Source organism: Coregonus clupeaformis, chromosome 10, assembly GCF_020615455.1.
Source record: "Coregonus clupeaformis isolate EN_2021a chromosome 10, ASM2061545v1, whole genome shotgun sequence".
In the NCBI taxonomy this organism is placed as follows: Eukaryota; Metazoa; Chordata; class Actinopteri; order Salmoniformes; family Salmonidae; genus Coregonus; species Coregonus clupeaformis.
The window spans coordinates 34,905,275-34,927,758 of NC_059201.1; the positions used below are offsets into that span (position 1 = coordinate 34,905,275).

The 22,484-nt window shown below is 44.3% G+C and overlaps 1 protein-coding gene across 6 annotated transcripts in view; it reads right to left on the minus strand.

The window, feature by feature from the left end:
• LOC121574821 (band 4.1-like protein 1) overlaps positions 1–22,484 on the minus strand; it is a 174,480-nt gene that overhangs the window by 33,669 nt on the left and 118,327 nt on the right. For 5 of the 6 annotated variants that reach the window (XM_045222972.1, XM_045222974.1, XM_041887423.2 and 2 more), the window contains exons 7-13: positions 21,676–21,894; positions 15,459–15,546; positions 14,707–14,859; positions 12,457–12,554; positions 11,571–11,746; positions 11,108–11,352; positions 10,134–10,169 (exon numbers count right to left, since the gene is read on the minus strand). In XM_045222972.1, coding sequence (XP_045078907.1) covers positions 10,134–10,169; positions 11,108–11,352; positions 11,571–11,746; positions 12,457–12,554; positions 14,707–14,859; positions 15,459–15,546; positions 21,676–21,894 — 1,015 coding nt within the window. The remainder of the gene's footprint in view (positions 1–10,133; positions 10,170–11,107; positions 11,353–11,570; positions 11,747–12,456; positions 12,555–14,706; positions 14,860–15,458; positions 15,547–21,675; positions 21,895–22,484) is intronic. The other variant, XM_045222971.1, reaches the window with a different exon arrangement.

Genomic DNA, 22,484 nt, shown 5'->3' on the forward strand with positions numbered 1-22,484 from the left:
GGACCTTAATGTGCTTCTTCTTGAGCCACTCCTTTGTTGCCTTGGCCGTGTGTTTTGCGTCATTGTCATGCTGGAATACCCATCCACTACCCATTTTCAATGCCCTGGCTGAGGGAAGGAGGATCTCACCCAAGATTTGACGGTACATGGCCCCGTCCATCGACCCTTTGATGCGGTGAAGTTGTCCTGTCCCCTTAGCAGAAAAACACCCCCAAAGCATAATGTTTCCACCTCTATGTTTGACGGTGGGGATGGTGTTCTTGGGGTCATAGGCAGCATTCCTCCTCCTCCAAACACGGCGAGTTGAGTTGATGGCAAAGAGCTCGATTTTGGTCTCATCTGACCACAACACATTCACCCAGTTCTCCTCTGAATCATTCAGATGTTCATTGGCAAACTTAAAACGGGCCTGTATATGTGCTTTCTTGAGCAGGGGGACCTTGCGGGCGCTGCAGGATTTCAGTTCTTCATGGCGTAGTGTGTTACCAATTGTTTTCTTGGTGACTATGGTCCCAGCTGCCTTGAGATCATTGACAAGATCCTCCCGTGTAGTTCTGGGCTGATTCCTCACCGTTCTCATGATCATTGCAACTCCACGAGGTGAGATCTTGCATGGAGCCCCAGGCCGAGGGAGATTGACAGTTCTTTTGTGTTTCTTCCATTTGCGAATAATCGCACCAACTGTTGTCACCTTCTCACCAAGCTGCTTGGCGATGGTCTTGTAGCCCATTCCAGCCTTGTGTAGGTCTACAAACTTGTCCCTCACATCCTTGGAGAGCTCTTTGGTCTTGGCTATGGTGGAGAGTTTGGAATTTGATTGATTGATTGCTTCTGTGGACAGGTGTCTTTTATACAGGTAACGAACTGAGATTAGGAGCACTCCCTTTGAGAGTGTGCTCCTAATCTCAGCTCGTTACCTGTATAAAAGACACCAGGGAGCCAGAAATCTTTCTGATTGAGAGGGGGTCAAATACTTATTTCCCTCATTAAAATGCTAATCAATTTATAACATTTTTGAGATGCGTTTTTCTGGATTTTTTTGTTGTTATTCTGTCTCTCACTGTTCAAATAAACATACCATTAAAATTATAGACTGATCATGTCTTTGTCAGTGGGCAAACGTACAAAATCAGCAGGGGATCAAATACTTTTTTCCCTCACTGTATATATATATAAATATAGGACCAAACACACATCACAACAAGAGAGACAACACAACACGACATAAAGAGATACCGAAGACAACAACATAGCATGGCAGCAACACACGACAACACAGCAAGGTAGCAACCCAACATGAAAACAACATGGTAGCAACACAACATGGCAGCAGCACAACATGGTAGCAGCACAAGATATGGTACAAACAATTGAGGCTGTTCTGAGGGCAAAAGGGTTCAACACAATATTAGGAAGGTGTTCCTAATGTTTGGTATACTCAGTGTATATTCCAGACTTTGAAATTGCTGGTTCTGATATTTATTGATTTCTTGATTGTTATTTTTTGGGGATTTGTATTGTTTTGTAAGCTTGGGCGGTATACCGTATATAGCCACAGGATTGTTTTTCAAAACCATCAATAACGTTGAAACTATTTATTTGAAGTTTTTCAATAAATGGTAGTATTTGTAGCTAATTTTTAATAAATACCTGCAGTCAACTTGAGCAATACATTTGGAAATAAAGCAGATCTCATTCTTAATTTCACCTGTCATATTATTTTACACTGAAAAAATATATAAATGCAACATGCAACAATTTCAAAGATCATATAAGGAAATCAGTCAATTGAAATATATTAATTAGGCCCTAATCTATGGATTTCATATGACTGGGAATACAGATATGTATCTGTACCTTTAAAAAAAAAGGTAGGGGCATGGATCAGAAAACCAGTCAGTATCTGGTATGACCACCATTTGCCTCATTGCAGCGCGACAAATTTCCTTCGCATAGAGTTGATCAAGCTGTTGATTGTGGCCTGTGGAATGTTGTCCCAATCCTCTTCAATGTCTGTGCAAAGTTGCTGGATTTTGGCGGGAACTGGAACACGCTGTCGTACACTCAATGGGGGACATGTCTGGTGAGTATGCAGGCCATGGAAGAACTGGGACATTTTCAGCTTCCAGGAATTGTGTAAAGATCCTTACATGGGGCCATGCATTATCATGCTGAAACATGAGGTGATGGCAGCGGATGAATAGCATGACAATGGGGCCTCAGGATCTCGTCACAGTATCTCTGTGCATTCAAATTGCCATCGATAAAATGCAATTGTGTTTGTTGTCCGTAGCTTATGCCTGCCCATATCATAACCTCACCACCACCATGGGGCACTCTGTTCACAACGTTGACATCAGCAAACCGCTCATCCACACGACGCTGCCATCTGCCCGGTACAGTTGAAACCGGGATTTATCCATGAAGAGCACACATCTCCAGGGTGCCAGTGGCCAGGTGAGCATTTGTCCACTGATGTCGGTTACAACGCCGAACTACAGTCAGGTCAAGACCCTGGTGGGGACGACGAGCACGTACAGTGCATTCGGAAAGTATGCAGATCAAATAAAATAAAATAAAATTGTATTTGCCACATGCGCTGAATACAACAGGTGTAGACATTACAGTGAAATGCTTACTTACAAACCCTTAAAAAAATATTTTAAAAAAATATATGCATTGTTGGTTAAGTGTTAAGTAAAAAAAATAAAAGCAAATAACTAAAGAGCAGCAGTAAAATAAAATAACAGTAGGGAGGCTATATACAGGGGGGTACCGGTGCAGAGTCAATGTGCGGGGGCACCGGCTAGTCGAGGTAATTGAGGTAATATGTACATGTGGGTAGAGTTAAAGTGACTATGCATAAATAATAAACAGAGTAGCAGCAGCGTAAAAGAGGGGGGGGGGGGGGGGGGGGGGCAGTGCAAATAGTCCGGGTAACAATGATTAGCTGTTCAGGAGTCTTATGGCTTGGGGGTAGAAGCTGTTGAGAAGCCTTTTGGACCTAGACTTGGTGCTCCGGTACCGCTTTCCGTGCAGTAGCAGAGAGAACAGTCTATGACTAGGGTGGTTGGAGTCTTTGACAATTTTGAGGGCCTTCCTCTGACACCGCCTGGTATAGAGGTCCTGGATGGCAGGAAGCTTGGCCCCAGTGATGTACTGGGCCGTACGCACTACCCTCTGTAGTGACTTGCGGTCGGAGGCCGAGCAGTTGCCATACCAGGTGGTGATGCAACCAGCCCCATCGATGAGAATGGGGTCGTGCTCAGTCCTCTTTTTTTTTTCCTGTAGTCCACAATCATCTCCTTTGTCTTGATCACGTTGAGGGAGAGGTTGTTATCCTGGCACCACACGGCCAGTTCTCGGACCTCCTCCCTATAAGCTGTCTCATCGTTGTCGGTGATCAGGCCTACCACTGTTGTGTCGTCAGCAAACTTAATGATGGTGTTGGAGTCGTGCCTGGCCATGCAGTCATGGGTGAACAGGGAGTACAGGAGGGGACTGAGCACGCACCCCTGAGGGGCCCCCGTGTTGAGGATCAGCGTGGCAGATGTGTTGTTACCTACCCTTACCACCTGGGGGCGGCCCATCAGGAAGTCCAGGATCCAATTGCAGAGGGAGGTGTTTAGTCCCAGGGTCCTTAGCTTAGTGATGAGCTTTGAGGGCACTAAGGTGTTGAACGCTAAGCTGTAGTCGATGAACAGCATTCTCACGTAGGTGTTCCTCTTGTCCGGGTGGGAAAGGGCAGTGTGGAGTGCAATAGAGATTGCATCATCTGTGGATCTGTTGGGGCGGTATGCAAATTGAAGTGGGTCTAGGGTTTCTGGGATAATTGTGTTGATGTGAGCCATGACCAGCCTTTCAAAGCACTTCATGGCCACAGACGTGAGTGATACTGGTCGGTAGTCATTTAGGCAGGTTATCTTAGTGTCCTTGGGCACAGGGACTATTGTGGTCTGCTTGAAACATGTTGGTATTACAGACTCAGTCAGGGACATGTTGAAAATGTCAGTGAAGACACTTGCCAGTTGGTCTGCACATGCTCGGAGTACACGTCCTGGTAATCCGTCTGGCCCTGCGGCCTTGTGAATGTTGACCTGCTTAAAAGTCTTACTCACATCGGCTACGGAGAGCGTGATCACATAGTCATCCGGAACAGCTGGTGCTCTCATGCATGCTTCAGTGTTGCTTGCCTCGAAGCGAGCATAGAAGTGATTTAGCTCGTCTGGTAGGCTTATGTCACTGGGCAGCTCGCGGCTGTGCTTCCCTTTGTAGTCTGTAATAGTTTTCAAGCCCTGCCACATCCGACGAGTGTCAGAGCCGGTGTAGTACGATTCAATCTTAGTCCGGTATTGACTCTGCTTGTTTGATGGTTCGTCGGAGGGCATAGTGGGATTTCTTATAAGCGTCCGGGTTAGAGTCCCGCTCCTTGAAAGCGGCAGCTCTACCCTTTAGCTCAGTGCGGATGTTGCCTGTAATCCATGGCTTATTGTTGGGGTATGTATGTACGGTCACTGTGACGTCATCGATGCACTTTTTGATGAAGCCAGTGACTGATGTGGTGTACTCCTCAATGCTATCTGAAGAATCCCGGAACATATTCCAGTCTGTGCTAGCAAAACAGTCCTGTAGCTTAGCATCTGCGTCATCTGACCACTTTTTTATTAACGGAGTCACTGGTGCTTCCTGCTTTAGTTTTTGCTTATAAGCAGGAATCAGGAGGATAGAGTTATGGTCAGATTTGCCAAATTGAGGGCAAGGGAGAGCTTTGTATGCGTCTCTGTGTGTGGAGTAAAGGTGGTCTAGAGTTTTTTTTCCTCTGGTTGCACATTTAACATGCTGGTAGAAATTAGGTAGAACGGATTTAAGTGTCCCTGCATTAATGTCCCCGGCCAGTAGGAGCGCTGCCTCTGGATGAGCGTTTTCCTGTTTACTTATGGCCTTATACAGCTCATTGAGTGCAATCTTAATGCCAGCATCGGTTTGTGGTGGTAGACAGACAGCTACGAAAAATATAGATGAAAAGTATCTTGGTAAATTGTGTGGTCTACAGCTTATCATGAGATACTCTACCTCAGGCGAGCAAAACCTCGAGACTTCCTTAGTATTAGATTTTGTGCACCCGCTGTTGTTTACAAATATACACCGCCACCCCTTGTCTTACCGGAGTCAGCCGTTCTATCCTGCCGATGTAGCGTATATCCCGTCAGCTGTATGTTGTCCATGTCGTCGTTCAGCCATGACTCGGTGAAACATAAGATATTACAGTTTTAATGTCCGGTTGGTAGGATAACCGTAATCTTAGGTCGTCCAATTTGTTCTCAAATGATTGAACATTGGCTAATAGTATTGATGGAAGAGGCAGTTTACTCGCTCGCCGTCGGATCCTTACAAGGCACCCCGACCTACGTCCACGATATCTCTGTCTCTTTCTCATGCGAATGACGGGGATTTGGGCCTTGTCGGGTGTCTGTAGGATATCCTTCGCGTCCGGCTCATTGAGGGAAAAAATATTCGTCCAATACGAGGTGAGTAATCGCTGTCCTGATATCCAGAAGCTCTTTTTGGTCATAAGAGAAGGTGGCAGAAACATTTTGTTCAGAATTACAAATAACACAAAAGAACACACATAATAGTACATTTGGTTAGAGGGCTGTAAAACGGCAGCCATCTTCTCCGGCGCCACTTCAAGATCCCTTGGCTTTTTCCACATTTTGTTACGTTATAGCCTTATTCTAAAATTGATTAAATGAATTTTTTCCCTCATCAATCTACACACAATACCCCATAATGAAAAAGTGAAAACAGGTTTTTAGAAATGTTTGCAAAATGTATTACAAATAAAAAACAGAAATACCTTATTTACATAAGTATTCAGACCCTTTGCTATGAGACTCGAAATTGAGCTCAGGTGCATCCTGTTTCCATTGATCATCCTTGAGATGTTTCTACAACTTCATTGGAGTCCACCTGTGGTAGATTCAATTGATTGGGCATGATTTGGAAAGGCACACACCTGTCTATATAAGGTCCCACAGTTGACAGAGCATGTCAGAGCAAAAACCAACCCATGAGGTCGAAGGAATTGTCCGTAGAGCTCAGAGACAGGATTGTGTCGAGGCACAGATCTGGGGAAGGGTACCAAAACATTTCTGCAGAATTGGAGGTCCCCAAGAACACAGTGGAAGAAGTTTGGAACCACCAAGACTCTTCCTAGAGCTGGCCGCCTGGCCAAACTGAGCATTCGGGGGAGAAGGGCCTTGGTCAGGGAGGTGACCAAGAACCCGATTTTCACTCTGACAGATCTCCAGAGTTCCTCTGTGGAGATAGGACAACCTTCCAGAAGGACAACCATCTCTGCAGCACTCCACCAAGATTCTCTGGTCTGATGAAACCAAGATTGAACTCTTTGGCCTGAATGCCAAGCGTCACGTCTGGAGGCTGTAATCGCTGCCAAAGGTGCTTCAACAAAGTACTGACTAAAAGGTCTGAAAGGTCTGATTCCTTATGTAAATGTAATATTTCATTTTTTTTATATACATTTGCAAACATTTCTAAAAACCTATTTTTGCTTTATCATTATGGAGTATTGTGTGTAGATTGATGAAGGAGAAAAAAAACAATTTCATCCATTTTAGAAGAAGGCTGTAAAGTAACAAAATGTGTAAAAAGTGAAGGGGTCTGAATACTATCCGAATGCACTGTACACACACAGACTACATAGGACTACATACACTCACAAACACAAAACACACACACACACATGCATATTGACGCCACACGCACACACATAGACACACAGATTGCCTAGTCAATTTTAACCCTACCTACATGTACATATTACCTAAATTACTTCAATTACCTCGTACCCCAGCACATTGACTCGGTACCAGTTAGGGGTCAATATTTTCCTGGTATTTTACAAATGTTCCATCCTGAGAATAAATCACTTTTTTCCCGGGTAACTCGGTATTTCCCGCCAAAACCGGAAGCGTCATTCAAAAGCATTATAAAAAATATAAATAGAGCTTTGGTCGAAAATTCAAGCCTGATGATACCTGAGCCTGATGAGCCATGCATTAAATACATTTTTGAGCCCTACATTAAATACATTTAATGAGCCCTACATTAAATACATTTAATGAGCCCAAGCCCAAAAAAAAACTAATGATTGTGCCCTTATTCAATACATATATTATAGGCTACTGCACATTATGCAGGACAGAAAAAAAATAAAAGCCCATTGTTGCAGCTAGCTATATGCTCTCTTGGGTAAATAAATGAAACTAGCTCCAATAGGCTAATCTTTTTGAGAGGAACTGGATTACTGTACTGTACAGGGACCAGTATGAAAAAAATAATGTATGCACTCACTAACTGTAAATCGCTCTGGATAAGAGCGTCTGCTAAATGACTAAAATGTCAAATGTATTGTATTATATGGACTGGAGTTACGCACATCATTCAAACCATGATAAAGCAGGGAGAGAACATGTGATTTTAAATAATAATAATAATATGCCATTTAGCAGACGCTTTTATCCAAAGCGATTTACAGTCATGTGTGCATACATTTTTTGGTGCAGCACATGCAGCCTACAAAGTTACAAGTATAGGCTAGCGAATTTGATTTTAATTTTGAAATAATAGTAATAGGGCCTATTTGTATAATTAGTAGGCTGACGCATATATACCTTTCATAATATTTCCCCTAATGCAGGGTTCTTCAATTCCGGTCCTGGAGGGCCGAAACACCTCTGTTTTTCATCCTCTCCTTCTAATCAGGGGCTAATTCAGACCTGGGACACCAGGTGAGTGAAATTAACTACCAGGTATAAATAAAAAACAGAAGTGTTTCGGCCCTCTAGGACCGGAATTGAAGAACCCTGCCCTAATGTTATCAGCCAACCTCTTCTTTCTCTATTGTTGCTTCATTCCTTCCTCGCTTTCAACAGTTAAATTAAATATGTTTTGTCCGTATCTTCATCATTCTTATGACATCCTTGAATAATATAGGACTATAATTAGATGCAGAAGGCTTTCACTTCTCTTCACGAAGATTGAATGGTTATGTGTCTGAATAAATAACTGCTATAGCCTACCGCCATCGCGTGTTCGCTCTTCTTTCAAACTACCAGTGAGTTCTATTAGCTGCTGTATTTTACATTTAACACACTTCAAATAGTCTATTGGTATAGGAAATGCAAAAAAAAAAAATGCTATTCTAGTCCAAGAGCTAAGGAGCGTTTTTTAAGGAGAGATGCCAGCCGAGCGCAGGTGCGTGCGTATTGCTCAAGAGACAGTGGCTATAAGTTAGAAGCTTATAATGCATAACCCATCATTAATTAGCTAGATATAAGGCTAATACTGCATTGCATTTATTATCTGAAAGAGGTAGTATATGACATCTATATATAGGGCTATATATCAATCTAGAACAGGATGATCTATTCTGGATGCAATTTGAATGGAGTTGATGAAGCGAGAGAAAGACTGCGAGAGAGTGCTCGCGCGTTCACTGATTTAAAGCAATGATATTCAAGTGATAGGCTGTTATAAAACTCTGCAGCTGCAATTAAAAAACTAAAACACTTTACAATTAAAAGACAAGGTGACACCCGAAAGCCAGATGGATATGGGTACAGTAAATTAGACGTGCATTCGGTCTTTATATTACTGTAGCACAGGCTATGCTGCAGCAAATGTAGGCCTACCTGTCACAAGAAAAAAAGTTACCATGATGAGATGACAGGTCTACATGCATTGTGAACTGTGCTCCATACTGAGATGGGCTGTCTGTCCCCACCCTGAGCATTGATGATTCATCATGCAGGCCGTAGAGAAGCCAGCTTTAGACACCGCATATAATTTAACCGTTCCATTTCACGCCATGCTGTATATATACATAATTTATTATAATTTACCGGTTTCTCAAAGTTAATTGTCCCGAGAAAAGGGAGTGATTTGGGGCGTTAAATCTCGGTAACCGGGTTCCCGCCATTCAACCCTAGTACCGGTACTCCTTGTATATAGTCTCGTTATTGTTATTTTATTGTGTTTAGCAAATTGTTCTTACTTTTTAACTCTGCATTGTTGGGAAAGGGCTCATAAGTAAGCATTTCACCATAAAGCCAACACCTGTTGTATTCTGCGCACGTGACAAATACAATTTGATTTGTTAAAGCTTCAGGCATTCTAAATGAGGAAAAAAGAACTGGCTCTATGGATACAAATAACAACGAGCTTTTAAACTTGTCCAACAATGTTATGAAAACACTGTAACCATCTGTACTGTTCAGCATCTGTACTGTTCAGATAACTTTACACATATAGGCCTACACACTCTCCCTCCCTACCACACCGTCTCGCTTTCACTTACTCCCATTCTCACACACATCCTCTCTCACACACACACAGTCATACACACCCACTCTTGTATATGCAGCCTACCTTTGAAGCATCTCTTTGAGTAGCCTATTCCTTTCAGTTCTTCCTGTGCCATCTAAATGTGTGAATAGCTTAGTCAGTGGTCAAGTTATCAGGTTCCTAGCTAGCGAGCTAGTTAACATGACTAGCTAGTTAAACAATATTTTTTGTAATTACATAAAAAAAATTGCGTCTCGCGAGTAATTAAAAAATTTGCGGCAGAAAGAAAAAGCATAGCTCCGGTGATATTGGGCATAACCTTTACATGATTTTGGCTAGAGGCACACGGTCTTCAGCCATGTAAAGGCGCAAGCATTGACTGTAGCTGTGTTCCGTGTTGTGTTCTGCGCTTAAAAGGTTCCATGCGGTGAAGAAATGGAGACGCGATTAATGGCGTCAAAAAAATGTATGTCATGCCTTATCGCGTTATTAACGTGTTTACTTTGACAGCCCTAAAAATATTGGATCTCCAATGAACAGCATCAAATGAAGGCTTTGCAGCTTCAATGTAATACTTTGGGTGCAAGCAAAGATATCATGGTGCAGAAGATTACTCACTGCATCTCAATTAGGCCTGCTGCTAGTTTAACAGTAATATGTGGGATTACTGAACACAAAAAGACCAGTAGGCATAGAGCCATCTCACAGACTGACAGACAGACAGACAGACTGACAGAGAGAGAGACAGGCCACCAGACACCAAATACCTCCTGTATATTGTCAAGTGGGGACCCAGAATCCTCCTTTTGCCAGCAAGGGTTAAAGAGAGAGAGAACATGTTAGTGAATGACAGGGAGAGAGAGCAAGAAAGAACAGCAGCAGGAGAAGTTAGGTTGGCTTGGCATTATGAGAGAGAAGTGATGGTTCGATACAGCAATCAGTGTGGGTAGTGAGCCATACTGGTTAGCCTATAAGCCTTTGAGTGGCATAGAGGGAGCAGAGTTAGTTTTGCTTGAAATCTTTAGCTTTAAACCCCAGCAGGGAATGCCACAGTGGTACACAAAGTTCCAGCAGTACTCTAGCACCAGCAGCACCCCTGCAGTTACTGCCATCTGACTATCTGCACTGACACAAACATCATATCAACACAGGCTGTGTGTCTCTCTAAGCTTCCATAGGTATCATCCTACTTATACTGCATCTTATCATTACTTACAGCCTATTTCCATCCTACAGAGGCACTTACCATCGAATGTTTTTGATTCTGAGAAACATGTAGGCTGAGCCTGGGTCCACAGATCTGTTTGTGTTTTATCAAACTCCTATGTCATGTTAGAGGGAATGTTAGAGGAGTTGGCTAAAGCACATACAGATCAATCAACCAGGCTAGGTTGGGCCATTTACCCTCTGAACCAGATATGACCACCACAGTATTTTAAGTCATGTAGCTACCCTCTCAACCATTCCTCCCATCTGCCTAACAGTACCTTTCCCTAACCCAGGTTTTCCTAAACTTGGTCCTGGGGACCCCAAGGGGTGCATCTTTTGTTTTTTGCCCTAGCACTACACAGCAGGTTCAAATAATCAACTAATCATCAAGCTTTGATCATTTGAATCAGCTGTGTAGTGTTAGGGCAAAAAACTAAACTTGCACCCCTTAGGGTCCTGAGGACCGAGTTTGGGATACGCTGCCCTAACCCTAACCCTAACAGTACCTTGATAACCCTAACCCTAACAGTACCTTGATTTCCTTCTTCTTGCTGGGGGAGGTGACACCATCCTCATCGTCCTCTTGGTCATGGTATTCCTCTGGATCCTGTTCCTCATCCTGATCCTCCTCTTGGTCCTGCTCCAAACTGGGTGGTTCCAGTTCTGTCTCCTGTTCGTCCCCAGAGGGGCTGTGGAGGTGGGGGTGTTCACTGCCACTGCGCTGGGACAGACCATCCTGGTTGTCACACATGGCCGACACTGGCCGGGAGAACTCTGCTAGTTAGACCAAGACACAGTGGGACTGTTTTATTACGAGGGAACAGTCCAGCATTAGATATACATTCAGTAAGTATATGGCCACATCTACATCTTAAGACACTGTCTTAAGGTATGAAAACATATCACATAGCCACTAATGTATCATTCTATATTTTCACTTTTAACAATTGTCCGTTGTGTGAGTAGCCCTTGAGGAACACCACCATGGTACCTACCTCCGTCCAGACTGCGGGACAGCAGGTACCTCTTGCTGGTGGAGCGTTCAAAGTGTGGCGCGGGCCGGTCTATGAGGGCGCTGGCCTGCCGGGTCTGGGCCTGGGTTCGCCCACTGTAGCGGAACTTAGAGCCCATCACCAGGAAGCCCTTTGGAGGAGGCTCTGGAGACACTAACCTGGAGGTGTTATAGTCCACAGACAGAGAGGAATTCATCAGCCCTAATTCTGAAGACTTTAACCTGGAGATTGCCTGGCATTTTGGTTGCAACAGTATAAAAACAACAAGGGTTAACTTAAAATACTGGGGAAAGAGAAATTCACCATCCTTGCTTTACAGCAATACGATTGAGAGAAAGACCAGATGTTAGTATGAGATTAGTTACTGGATGTAGTAAATCACTTTGTAAAATACTGAGAACAGTGGACTCTGTTCTTTGCACTGGGGCAGTACTAGTGTTGAAAACATTGCTCTATACTATGTGGTTCCCTATTTCCCTTACAGTGAATTCCTCAAAGCCTGAGGCAACAGGGGCAGAGAAACACCAGAGACACAAGTCGTAAAATGAGGAGGAAACAGAGAGGGAAACACCCTGAGCCTCAGTGTAGTGCTGGCTGCTGTGGAATAAAATGCTGCTGTGGATGGTGCCTACAGGTAGACGGAGCCCTGATCAAAGATGTGCTCTAATCACTCCTTAGCTTCTCCTGTAGTGGGATACAGCAGGTGCTGGAGGCTGCTGGGAAAAAGCTACAGAGAGATGTGGACAGGAGGGATGTGAGTGGTAAGATGGTAGCTATATTTGGCTGCCTAAAGATGAAGAGGACTTGAGGAGAAATGGCTTGCCAGGTGTAACTTAAGAGAGTCCTACTCCTTGAAGGGAAAAGATACCTGAAGAAGGTGTGGTGCTCGATGCAGACCTTCCACAGTCTCTTAGCCGCCCGGTGGTTTGGAAGCTTGAAGCCAATAGTGCTCTCAAACTGCTCGTACTGGTTTCAGAGAGGGAGACAGAAAGGGAGGGAGGGAGGGAGGGAGGGAAAAGAGAGAGGAGCAGGTGTTTATTGTGGTTACATATATGAGTGTATGAGGGAGTGACAGCAGTTTTGAATGACATGATACATTCTTAAAAACAACCTTGAAATGCATCATCACTTTATTTCATATTCCAAACTGTCACAATTTGAAGTTATATGCTGTTCACTCAGGAGATGCAATGAGCTCTAAGCAAACAGACGCAGTGTGAAACTGTTCACTGCTGTAAACCCCCGGACGCCTGTTCCAAAGCCAAATGGCTGACAAGCAAGGTTAACACTCCCAAGTATGCACACTACACCCTTAGAAAAAAAAGGTTATTCATCTGTCCCCATAGGAGAAACCTTTGAAGAACCCTTTTTGGTTGCAGGTAGAACCCTTTTGGTTCATTTACATTACATTTACATCATTTAGCAGACGCTCTTATCCAGAGCGACTTACAAATTGGTGCATTCAACTTATGATAACCAGTGGGACTTTTTTTTATGGGGGGGGGGGGGAGGGGGGTAGAAGGATTACTTTTATACTATTCCAGGTATTCCTTAAAGAGGTAGGGTTTCAAGTGTCTCCGGAAGGTGGTCAGTGACTCCGCTGTCCTGGCGTCGTGGGGGAGCTTGTTCCACCATTGGGGTGCCAGAGCAGCGAATAGCTTTGACTGGGTTGAGTGGGAACTGTGCTTCAGTAGAGGTAGGGGGGCTAGCAGGCCAGAGGTGGATGAACGTAGTGCCCTCATTTGGGTGTAGGGTCTGATCAGAGCCTGAAGGTAAGGAGGTGCCGTTCCCCTCACAGCTCCGTAGGCAAGCACCATGGTCTTGTAGTAGATGCAAGCCTCAACTGGAAGCCAGTGGAGTGTGCGGAGGAGCGGGGTGACATGAGAGAACTTGGGAAGGTTGAACACCAGATGGGCTGCAGCGTTCTGGATAAGTTGTAGGGGTTTAATGGCACAGGCAGGGATCCCAGCTAACAGCGAGTTGCAGTAATCCAGACGGGAGATGACAAGTGCCTGGATTAGGACCTGTGCTGCTTTCTGTGTAAGGTAGAAACCTTTTGGGTTCCATGTAGAAACCTTTCTAAAGAGGGTTCTACATTACATGGACCCCAAAATGGTTCCAGATTTACCTGAAACAAAAAAGGTTTCTCCTATGGGGACAGCTGAAGAACCCTTTTGGAACCTTTTTTTCTAAGAGTATAGTAATCTGCTCTCCCTGAAATTACAGTCCTGTGACCACCAGACAGATTCCTGCACTGAGCTGAGCAAAGGGCTAAGAAACTGCAATTTTCAGACAGTAGGGACAAACATGAGGGTGGAATTTCATGGCTCTATATTTATACTTTTCATCTCTATATTCTGGGTGCTGCTGCAGCTGCGCTGGCTGTGTTAAAAGCTCCCTTTATCCCTCTCTTCCACTGGCTCACTATGGGGCTCTGTCACTTCAGAAGGCCTGGCCAGACAGCCTGTCACACTGGGCTGGGGCTCAGCTCAGTAGGCTGCAGAGGTTGAGGCTGCAGCGCTGCAAGAACTGAACAGGGACTGAGAGAGAGAGGCAGGCTATAGATTCTAAGCCTGTGGAGCAGCAAAATTGGGGGGGGGAATACGATTTTCCAGTTCTCATTTCATTTTTCATTTGTATTTATTTAGCCAGGATAGTCCACTCAGTAACAATTGTCACTGTTTTCCAGGGAGTCCTGGGTTCCATAGAATAAATAAAAACATATACAGCATACCCATTGGCATACATACACAAGCACATCTAAAATCACAGCATATACATCATATGCGGTAGCATACATACAAAACCATGCACACATTACAGCTATGTGTACTGCTCTTTTGAAGGTGGACATGCTAGCTAGCTGTCATGTAGATAAGTCCAGCTTGTTCCAGAGCAATGGTCCAAAGAACATTTTCCACAAAGTTTATTTAATTCCACGTGGTTAGTTCTCTGTTCAGTCCAACTGACCAGACACCAGTTTCCTCACAGTCTTTAACTGACCGTACTTCCAGTTATAACAGTAATTATGGAGTGCATAAATGTCTCAAAGCATCATTTTGTAAGGAGGTTATACGTCATCTACAGTGCAGCCATTCCCTCATTTGGTTCAGCTTACCTCTCCGGGCCGGATCTTGATGTAGAAGTTGCTCCTCTTGTAGGATATCTTGAGAATCTTTGGCCAGGCGAAGCGGTTGATCCTCAGGCGATCGCGGTATATCAGGAGCCCGTTGGCACACACACCCAGCATGATGTCAATCCCTTCTGAATCCTGGCGCAGCCAAGAGCCAGCATGGCAGAGGAGAGGAGGATGAAAAGAAAGGAAGAAGAGAGGGAAGGAAAGGAAACATATTCATATCATAAAGTAATATGTTGGTGTATAGGGTAATATAAATAATCCTGCACAGTCACATAGAAGCATAGACTCACCAAATGTCACATGTAACCAATAAGATCTCATAGTTTCCCTTCGAAACTCAACGTATTATGGATGAACGTCTATGTTTTACGCATTAATTCCATGTGGTTGCAGGGTTAATTCCACGTGGTTACACTGTTAATTCCACGTGGATACAGGGTTAATTCCACGTGGTTACAGGGTTAATTCCACATGGTTACAGGGTTAAAACAGAAACAACTCAAAGTATCATAAAGTATTCTCACGGCTTGCTAGAACATTGTGAACTGCGGTGGCGCAGTGATCTAAGCAGCGCGCTCTGAGCATCATGAGTGTGCGCCCAGTGCTGGGCAATTGTTTTTTGTTTTGTTTGTGTGAGTGCCGAGGAAGGCCTATATCAACATTCTCTGGACATTTTCAAACCTCCGAAATCGAAGTCTATATCTATTGATCAGGCTGATGTAACAGCATACCTTGGCATGATGGAGATCCACCCCATACATGGATAGCTTCTTAGCATTTTCCAGGAAGTTGATTTCTGCGTCAGCTGGAGTCATACCCCTGAAACAAAACAAAAGTACATAAACTAATTTAATATTTTAGTGGTAGGCCTGATACAGTGAGGGAAAAAAGTATTTGATCCCCTGCTGATTTTGTACGTTTGCCCACTGACAAAGAAATGATCAGTCTATCATTTTAATGGTAGGTTTATTTGAACAGTGAGAGACAGAATAACAACAAAAAAATCCAGAAAAACGCATGTCAAAAATGTTATAAATTGATTTGCATTTTAATGAGGGAAATAAGTATTTGACCCATTCTCAATCAGACACGCTGAGATTAGGAGCACACTCTTAAAGGGAGTGCTCCTAATCTCAGTTTATTACCTGTATAAAAGACACCTGTCCACAGAAGCAATCAATCAATCAGATTACAAACTCTCCACCATGGCCAAGACCAAAGAGCTCTCCAAAGATTTCAGGGACAAGATTGTAGACCTACACAAGGCTGGAATGGGCTACAAGACCATCGCCAAGCAGCTTGGTGAGAAGGTGACAACAGTTGGTGCGATTATTCGCAAATGGAAGAAACACAAAATAACTGTCAATCTCCCTCGGCCTGGGGCTCCATGCAAGATCTTACCTCGTGGAGTTGCAATGATCATGAGAACGGTGAGGAATCAGCCCAGAACTACATGGGAGGATCTTGTCAATGATCTCAAGGCAGCTGGGACCATAGTCACCAAGAAAACAATTGGTAACACACTACGCCGTGAAGGACTGAAATCCTGCAGCGCACGCAAGGTCCCCCTGCTCAAGAAAGCACATATACAGGGCCGTCTGAAGTTTGCCAATGAACATCTGAATGATTCAGAGGAGAACTGCGTGAAAGTGTTGTGGTCAGATGAGACCAAAATTGAGCTCTTTGGCATCAACTCAACTCGCCGTGTTTGGAGGAGGAGGAATGCTGCCTATGACCCCAAGAACACCATCCCCACCGTCAAACATGGAGGTGGAAACATTATGCTTTGGGGGTGTTTTTCTGCTAAGGGGACAGGACAACTTCATCGCATAAAGGGACGATGGACGGGGCCATGTACCGTCAAATCTTGGGTGAGAACCTCCTTCCCTCAGCCAGGGCATTGAAAATGGGTCGTGGATGGGTATTCCAGCATGACAATGACCCAAAACACACGGCCAAGGCAACAAAGGAGTGGCTCAAGAAGTACATTAAGGTCCTGGAGTGGCCTAGCCAGTCTCCAGACCTTAATCCCATAGAAAATCTGTGGAGGGAGCTGAAGGTTCGAGATGCCAAACGTCAGCCTCGAAACCTTAATGACTTGGAGAAGATCTGCAAAGAGGAGTGGAACAAAATCCCTCCTGAGATGTGTGCAAACCCGGTGGCCAACTACAAGAAACGTCTGACCTCTGTGATTGCCAACAAGGGTTTTGCCACCAAGTACTAAGTCATGTTTTGCAGAGGGGTCAAATACTTATTTCCCTCATTAAAATGCAAATCAATTTCTAACATTTTTGACATGCGTTTTTCTGGATTTTTGTTTTGTTATTCTGTCTCTCACTGTTCAAATAAACCTACCATTACAATTATAGACTGATCATGTCTTTGTCAGTGGGCAAACGTACAAAATCAGCAGGGGATCAAATACTTTTTTCCCTCACTGTATATCCATTCCCATGTCTCTTCCTCCACCTTTGGCCAAGAGACAAGCGCTGTTGCCTTGCTGGGACAGGGAGGGAGGAGACCCTGAGACTGGGGAAGTGTTGACAGTGTTGGCTAGGTCTCCATGTAGACAGCCATGACAGATGCCAGGGCAATGTGGTGGCATTTGTCAACATATGTATGATGTGTTGTTGGACACTGTCTGAAGGTTTATCAGCAGGCTCCAATGGTTCCATATGAATGAGAGCTGGAGATGCAACCAGTAGTGTAGTGGAGACTATTTTGCAGGATACCGAATGGCTGTCATTTTTACCTTCGGGATTAACGTGAGTTCAATCGATGGAGCTAGCTACCAGCCAGAGTGATGCTAGCTAGCTACCCACCGGAGAGATGGACATCAAAGGAATTGATACCGACATCAGAGGAGAGCCGTGAGTTAAAGTGATTTAGTTATAAAAGATTTCCGTGGAAGTAATTGAACTTTCTGTTTATGTCTTGAAAGAAGAGGACATCTAAAGTTGTGGACTTTTCAGTTGTTTGACATTACATAGTAGTGCAAGGATAAGAAGGGACACTGTTAATAATGAACATTTAGGCCTAATTAGCCATTCAAAGGAGAATAATATTACCGTGACAACATTGCAGACTACTTCTATTATTTTAGTCCCTGCCAGCCCTCATACAGACTCCATGAACACAGTAACAGGTGTCATTCTTTATTTTTGTTTGTTTGTTTGTTTGTTATTGCGATATCTACCAGCTCAGCTGGTAGAGCACGGCACTTGTAATGCCAGGGTAGTGGGTTCGATCCCCGGGACCACCCATACACAAAAAAATTTATGCACGCATGACTGTAAGTCGCTTTGGATAAAAGCATCTGCTAAATGGCATATTATATTATTATTATTATTGTTATATTATATTATATTATATATATATATTATTTCTGAGATAAATGCTGTAAGACTGCTAGGTTGTATTGCTATGTTTTCATTGGTTGTCTTCAAGCTAGGCTACACGTGCACGTGAGGTAGGTTACAGTAGGACTTTAATGCAGGGCTTGAAAACTATTACAGACTACAAAGGGAAGCACAGCCGCGAGCTGCCCAGTGACACAAGACTTCCAGACGAGCTAAACCATTTCTATGCTCGCTTCGAGGCAAGCAACACTGAAGCATGCATGAGAGCACCAGCTGTTCCGGATGACTATGTGATTACGCTCTCCGTAGTCGATGTGAGTAAGACTTTTAAGTAGGTCAACATTCATAAGGCCGCAGGGCCAGACGGATTACCAGGACGTGTAAGATAACCTGCCTAAATGACTACCGACCAGTAGCACTGACGTCTGTAGCCATGAAGTGCTTTGAAAGGCTGGCCATGGCTCACATCAACACCATTATCCCAGAAACCCTAGACCCACTCCAATTTGCATACCGCCCCAACAGATCCACAGATGATGCAATCTCTATTGCACTCCACACTGCCCTTTACCACCTGGACAAGAGGAACACCTACGTGAGAATGCTATTCATTGACTACAGCTCAGCATTCAACACCATAGTGCCCTCAAAGCTCATCACTAAGCTAAGGATCCGGGGACTAAACACCTCCCTCTGCAACTGGATCCTGGACTTCCTGACGGGCCGCCCCCAGGTGGTAAGGGTAGGTAACAACACATCTGCCACACTGATCCTCAACACGGGGGCCCCTCAGGGGTGCGTGCTCAGTCCCCTCCTGTACTCTCTGTTCACCCATGACTGCATGGCCAGGCACGACTCCAACACCATCATTAAGTTTGCCGACGACACAACAGTGGTAGGCCTGATCACAGACAACGATGAGACAGCCAATAGGGAGGAGGTCAGAGACCTGGCCGTGTGGTGCCAGGACAACAACCTCTCCCTCAACGTGACCAAGACAAAGGAGATGATTGTGGACTACAGGAAAAAAAGGAGGACTGAGCACGCCCCCATTCTCATCGACGGGGCTGTAGTGGAACAGGTTGAGAGCTTCAAGTTCCTTGGTGTCCACATCACCAACAAACTATCATGGTCCAAACACACCAAGACAGTCGTGAAGAGGGCACGACAAAGCCTATTCCCCATCAGGAGACTGAAAAGATTTGGCATGGGTCCTCAGTTCCTGTCGTGAGGTTAAATGTGTTGGGCAACAGGGACACATTTCTGTTTGTGGCTCAACCTACCAAGGCTGATCTGAGAAAACCCCTACAAAAACAGGTATTTCCTACCTGTTACACTTGGATAAATCTTTGCAATGCGCAATTCAGTCATCATGCTCTGTTTGAATGAATATTTGTAAAGGCTTACCCAAAAAACCTTCCCAATTAAATGCTGACTGCAAAGTATGCCTCCTGGCAGAATGATATCGTGATGATTTGTATCAATGGGAGGGCATTCATTTTTCAAACTCTGTCATCACATGTACACTGTAGGCCAACATTGTTGTATAGTTGGCCTATAGAAATACCGCTAGCCAAACTGTCTCTTGATAGGTGCACAACTGAATTAAAGGGCAGCATCACCCTCACCCCAAAGAAATTCCCAGACCTCAAAAATGGTTTCCAGATTTTGTTTAAGAGCATTATTGTGGACTTAGAACATCACATCTTTGTATTTACAGTGGGGAAAAAAAGTATTTAGTCAGCCACCAATTGTGCAAGTTCTCCCACTTAAAAAGATGAGAGAGGCCTGTAATTTTCATCATAGGTACACGTCAACTATGACAGACAAATTGAGGAAAAAACTTCCAGAAAATCACATTGTAGGATTTTTAATGAATTTATTTGCAAATGATGGTGGAAAATAAGTATTTGGTCACCTACAAACAAGCAAGATTTCTGGCTCTCACAGACCTGTAACTTCTTCTTTAAGAGGCTCCTCTGTCCTCCACTCGTTACCTGTATTAATGGCACCTGTTTGAACTTGTTATCAGTATAAAAGACACCTGTCCACAACCTCAAACAGTCACACTCCAAACTCCACTATGGCAAAGACCAAAGAGCTGTCAAAGGACACCAGAAACAAAATTGTAGACCTGCACCAGGCTGGGAAGACTGAATCTGCAATAGGTAAGCAGCTTGGTTTGAAGAAATCAACTGTGGGAGCAATTATTAGGAAATGGAAGACATACAAGACCACTGATAATCTCCCTCGATCACCCCGTGGGGTCAAAATGATCACAAGAACGGTGAGCAAAAATCCCAGAACCACACGGGGGGACCTAGTGAATGAGCTGCAGAGAGCTGGGACCAAAGTAACAAAGCCTACCATCAGTAACACACTACGCCACCAGGGACTCAAATCCTGCAGTGCCAGACGTGTCCCCCTGCTTAAGCCAGTACATGTCCAGGCCCGTCTGAAGTTTGCTAGAGTGCATTTGGATGATCCAGAAGAGGATTGGGAGAATGTCATATGGTCAGATGAAACCAAAATAGAACTTTTTGGTAAAAACTCAACTCGTCGTGTTTGGAGGACAAAGAATGCTGAGTTGCATCCAAAGAACACCATACCTACTGTGAAGCATGGGGGTGGAAACATCATGCTTTGGGGCTGTTTTTCTGCAAAGGGACCAGGACGACTGATCCGTGTAAAGGAAAGAATGAATGGGGCCATGTATCGTGAGATTTTGAGTGAAAACCTCCTTCCATTAGCAAGGGCATTGAAGATGAAACGTGGCTGGGTCTTTCAGCATGACAATGATCCCAAACACACTGCCCGGGCAACGAAGGAGTGGCTTCGTAAGAAGCATTTCAAGGTCCTGGAGTGGCCTAGCCAGTCTCCAGATCTCAACCCCATAGAAAATCTTTGGAGGGGAGTTGAAAGTCTGTGTTGCCCAGCGACAGCCCCAAAACATCACTGCTCTAGAGGAGATCTGCATGGAGGAATGGGCCAAAATACCAGCAACAGTGTGTGAAAACCTTGTGAAGACTTACAGAAAACGTTTGACCTGTGTCATTGCCAACAAAGGGTATATAACAAAGTATTGAGAAACTTTTGTTATTGACCAAATACTTATTTTCCACCATAATTTGCAAATAAATTCATTAAAAATCCTACAATGTGATTTTCTGGAGAAAAAAAATCTCATTTTGTCTGTCATAGTTGACGTGTACCTATGATGAAAATTACAGGCATCTCTCATCTTTTTAAGTGGGAGAACTTGCACAATTGGTGGCTGACTAAAAACTTTTTTTCCCCACTGTACATCCTTTTTGGGAGTGAAAACCTGAAAAAACTATAGGAAAAAATTGAATTTTGAAACAGGGCGCCTTTCCCTCGCCAGGCGGGCCAGTTAGTAAATTGTTGTCAAAATTAGAGTATACCCACTTCTCCAGGCACCACTACACCATGGATGTAACCTAAATGGATTTAACACAAACATGCAACTTAAATAAACCTAACTGGGCCAAGAGCATTTATTCTGATCATGTGACCCTAGTCATTTTTCTGGTGGTAAGAAGATACTCTTGACCCTGACCATAACTCCTACCTGTAGTTACGATGGAGCTCCATGACCCTCTCCTCCAGCTCTCGCGTCTGATTGGGTGCGAAGCGGAAGTCGCTGACGTAGTCGGGGCCGTGGTCGTCGGTGTCATAGTCTCCCAGCTCGGCCTGCACGGCGTAGGAACCCAGCAGGGCATGGGTCACGAAGGAGCAGGGCAGACGACCTGACAACATGTCATCTCTCAGCTGAACACACAGGTAGTACCTGTCATAAGAGAGGGAGAGAGAGAGAGAGAGAGAGAGAGAGAGAGAGAGAGAGAGAGAGAGAGAGAGAGAGAGAGAGAGAGAGAGAGAGAGAGAGAGAGAGAGAGAGAGAGAGAGAGAGAGAGAGAGAGAGAGAGAGAGAGAGAGAGAGAGAGAGCGAGAGAGAGAGAGAGAGAGAGAGAGAGAGAGAGAGAGAGAGAGAGAGAGAGAGAGAGGGGCAAGAGAGAGAGAGGGAGAGAGAGAGAGACAGAGAGATAGAGAAAGAGAGGGGGGGCAAGACAGAGGGAGAGGGAGATGTTCAAATAAGGTCTCACCAAAGGCAAGCTCCGACAAGAATGTTGAGAAGTTAATCAATAACAGCCAGTGGAATTTCAAATGCAGCTAAACCTCTAAATAGAGTACGTTTTTGAATTCGTTGACTGCAGTGAAATATGCACTGTAAATGATTACAATCGTAAAAAGTATTTCTGTACAAATGTTTGTTGTTTGACAGAGTACTTGTTTACTCAGTACTTTGTTGAAGCACCTTTGGCAGCGATTACAGCCTCGAGTCTTCTTGGGTATGACTCTACAAGCTTGGCACACCTGTAT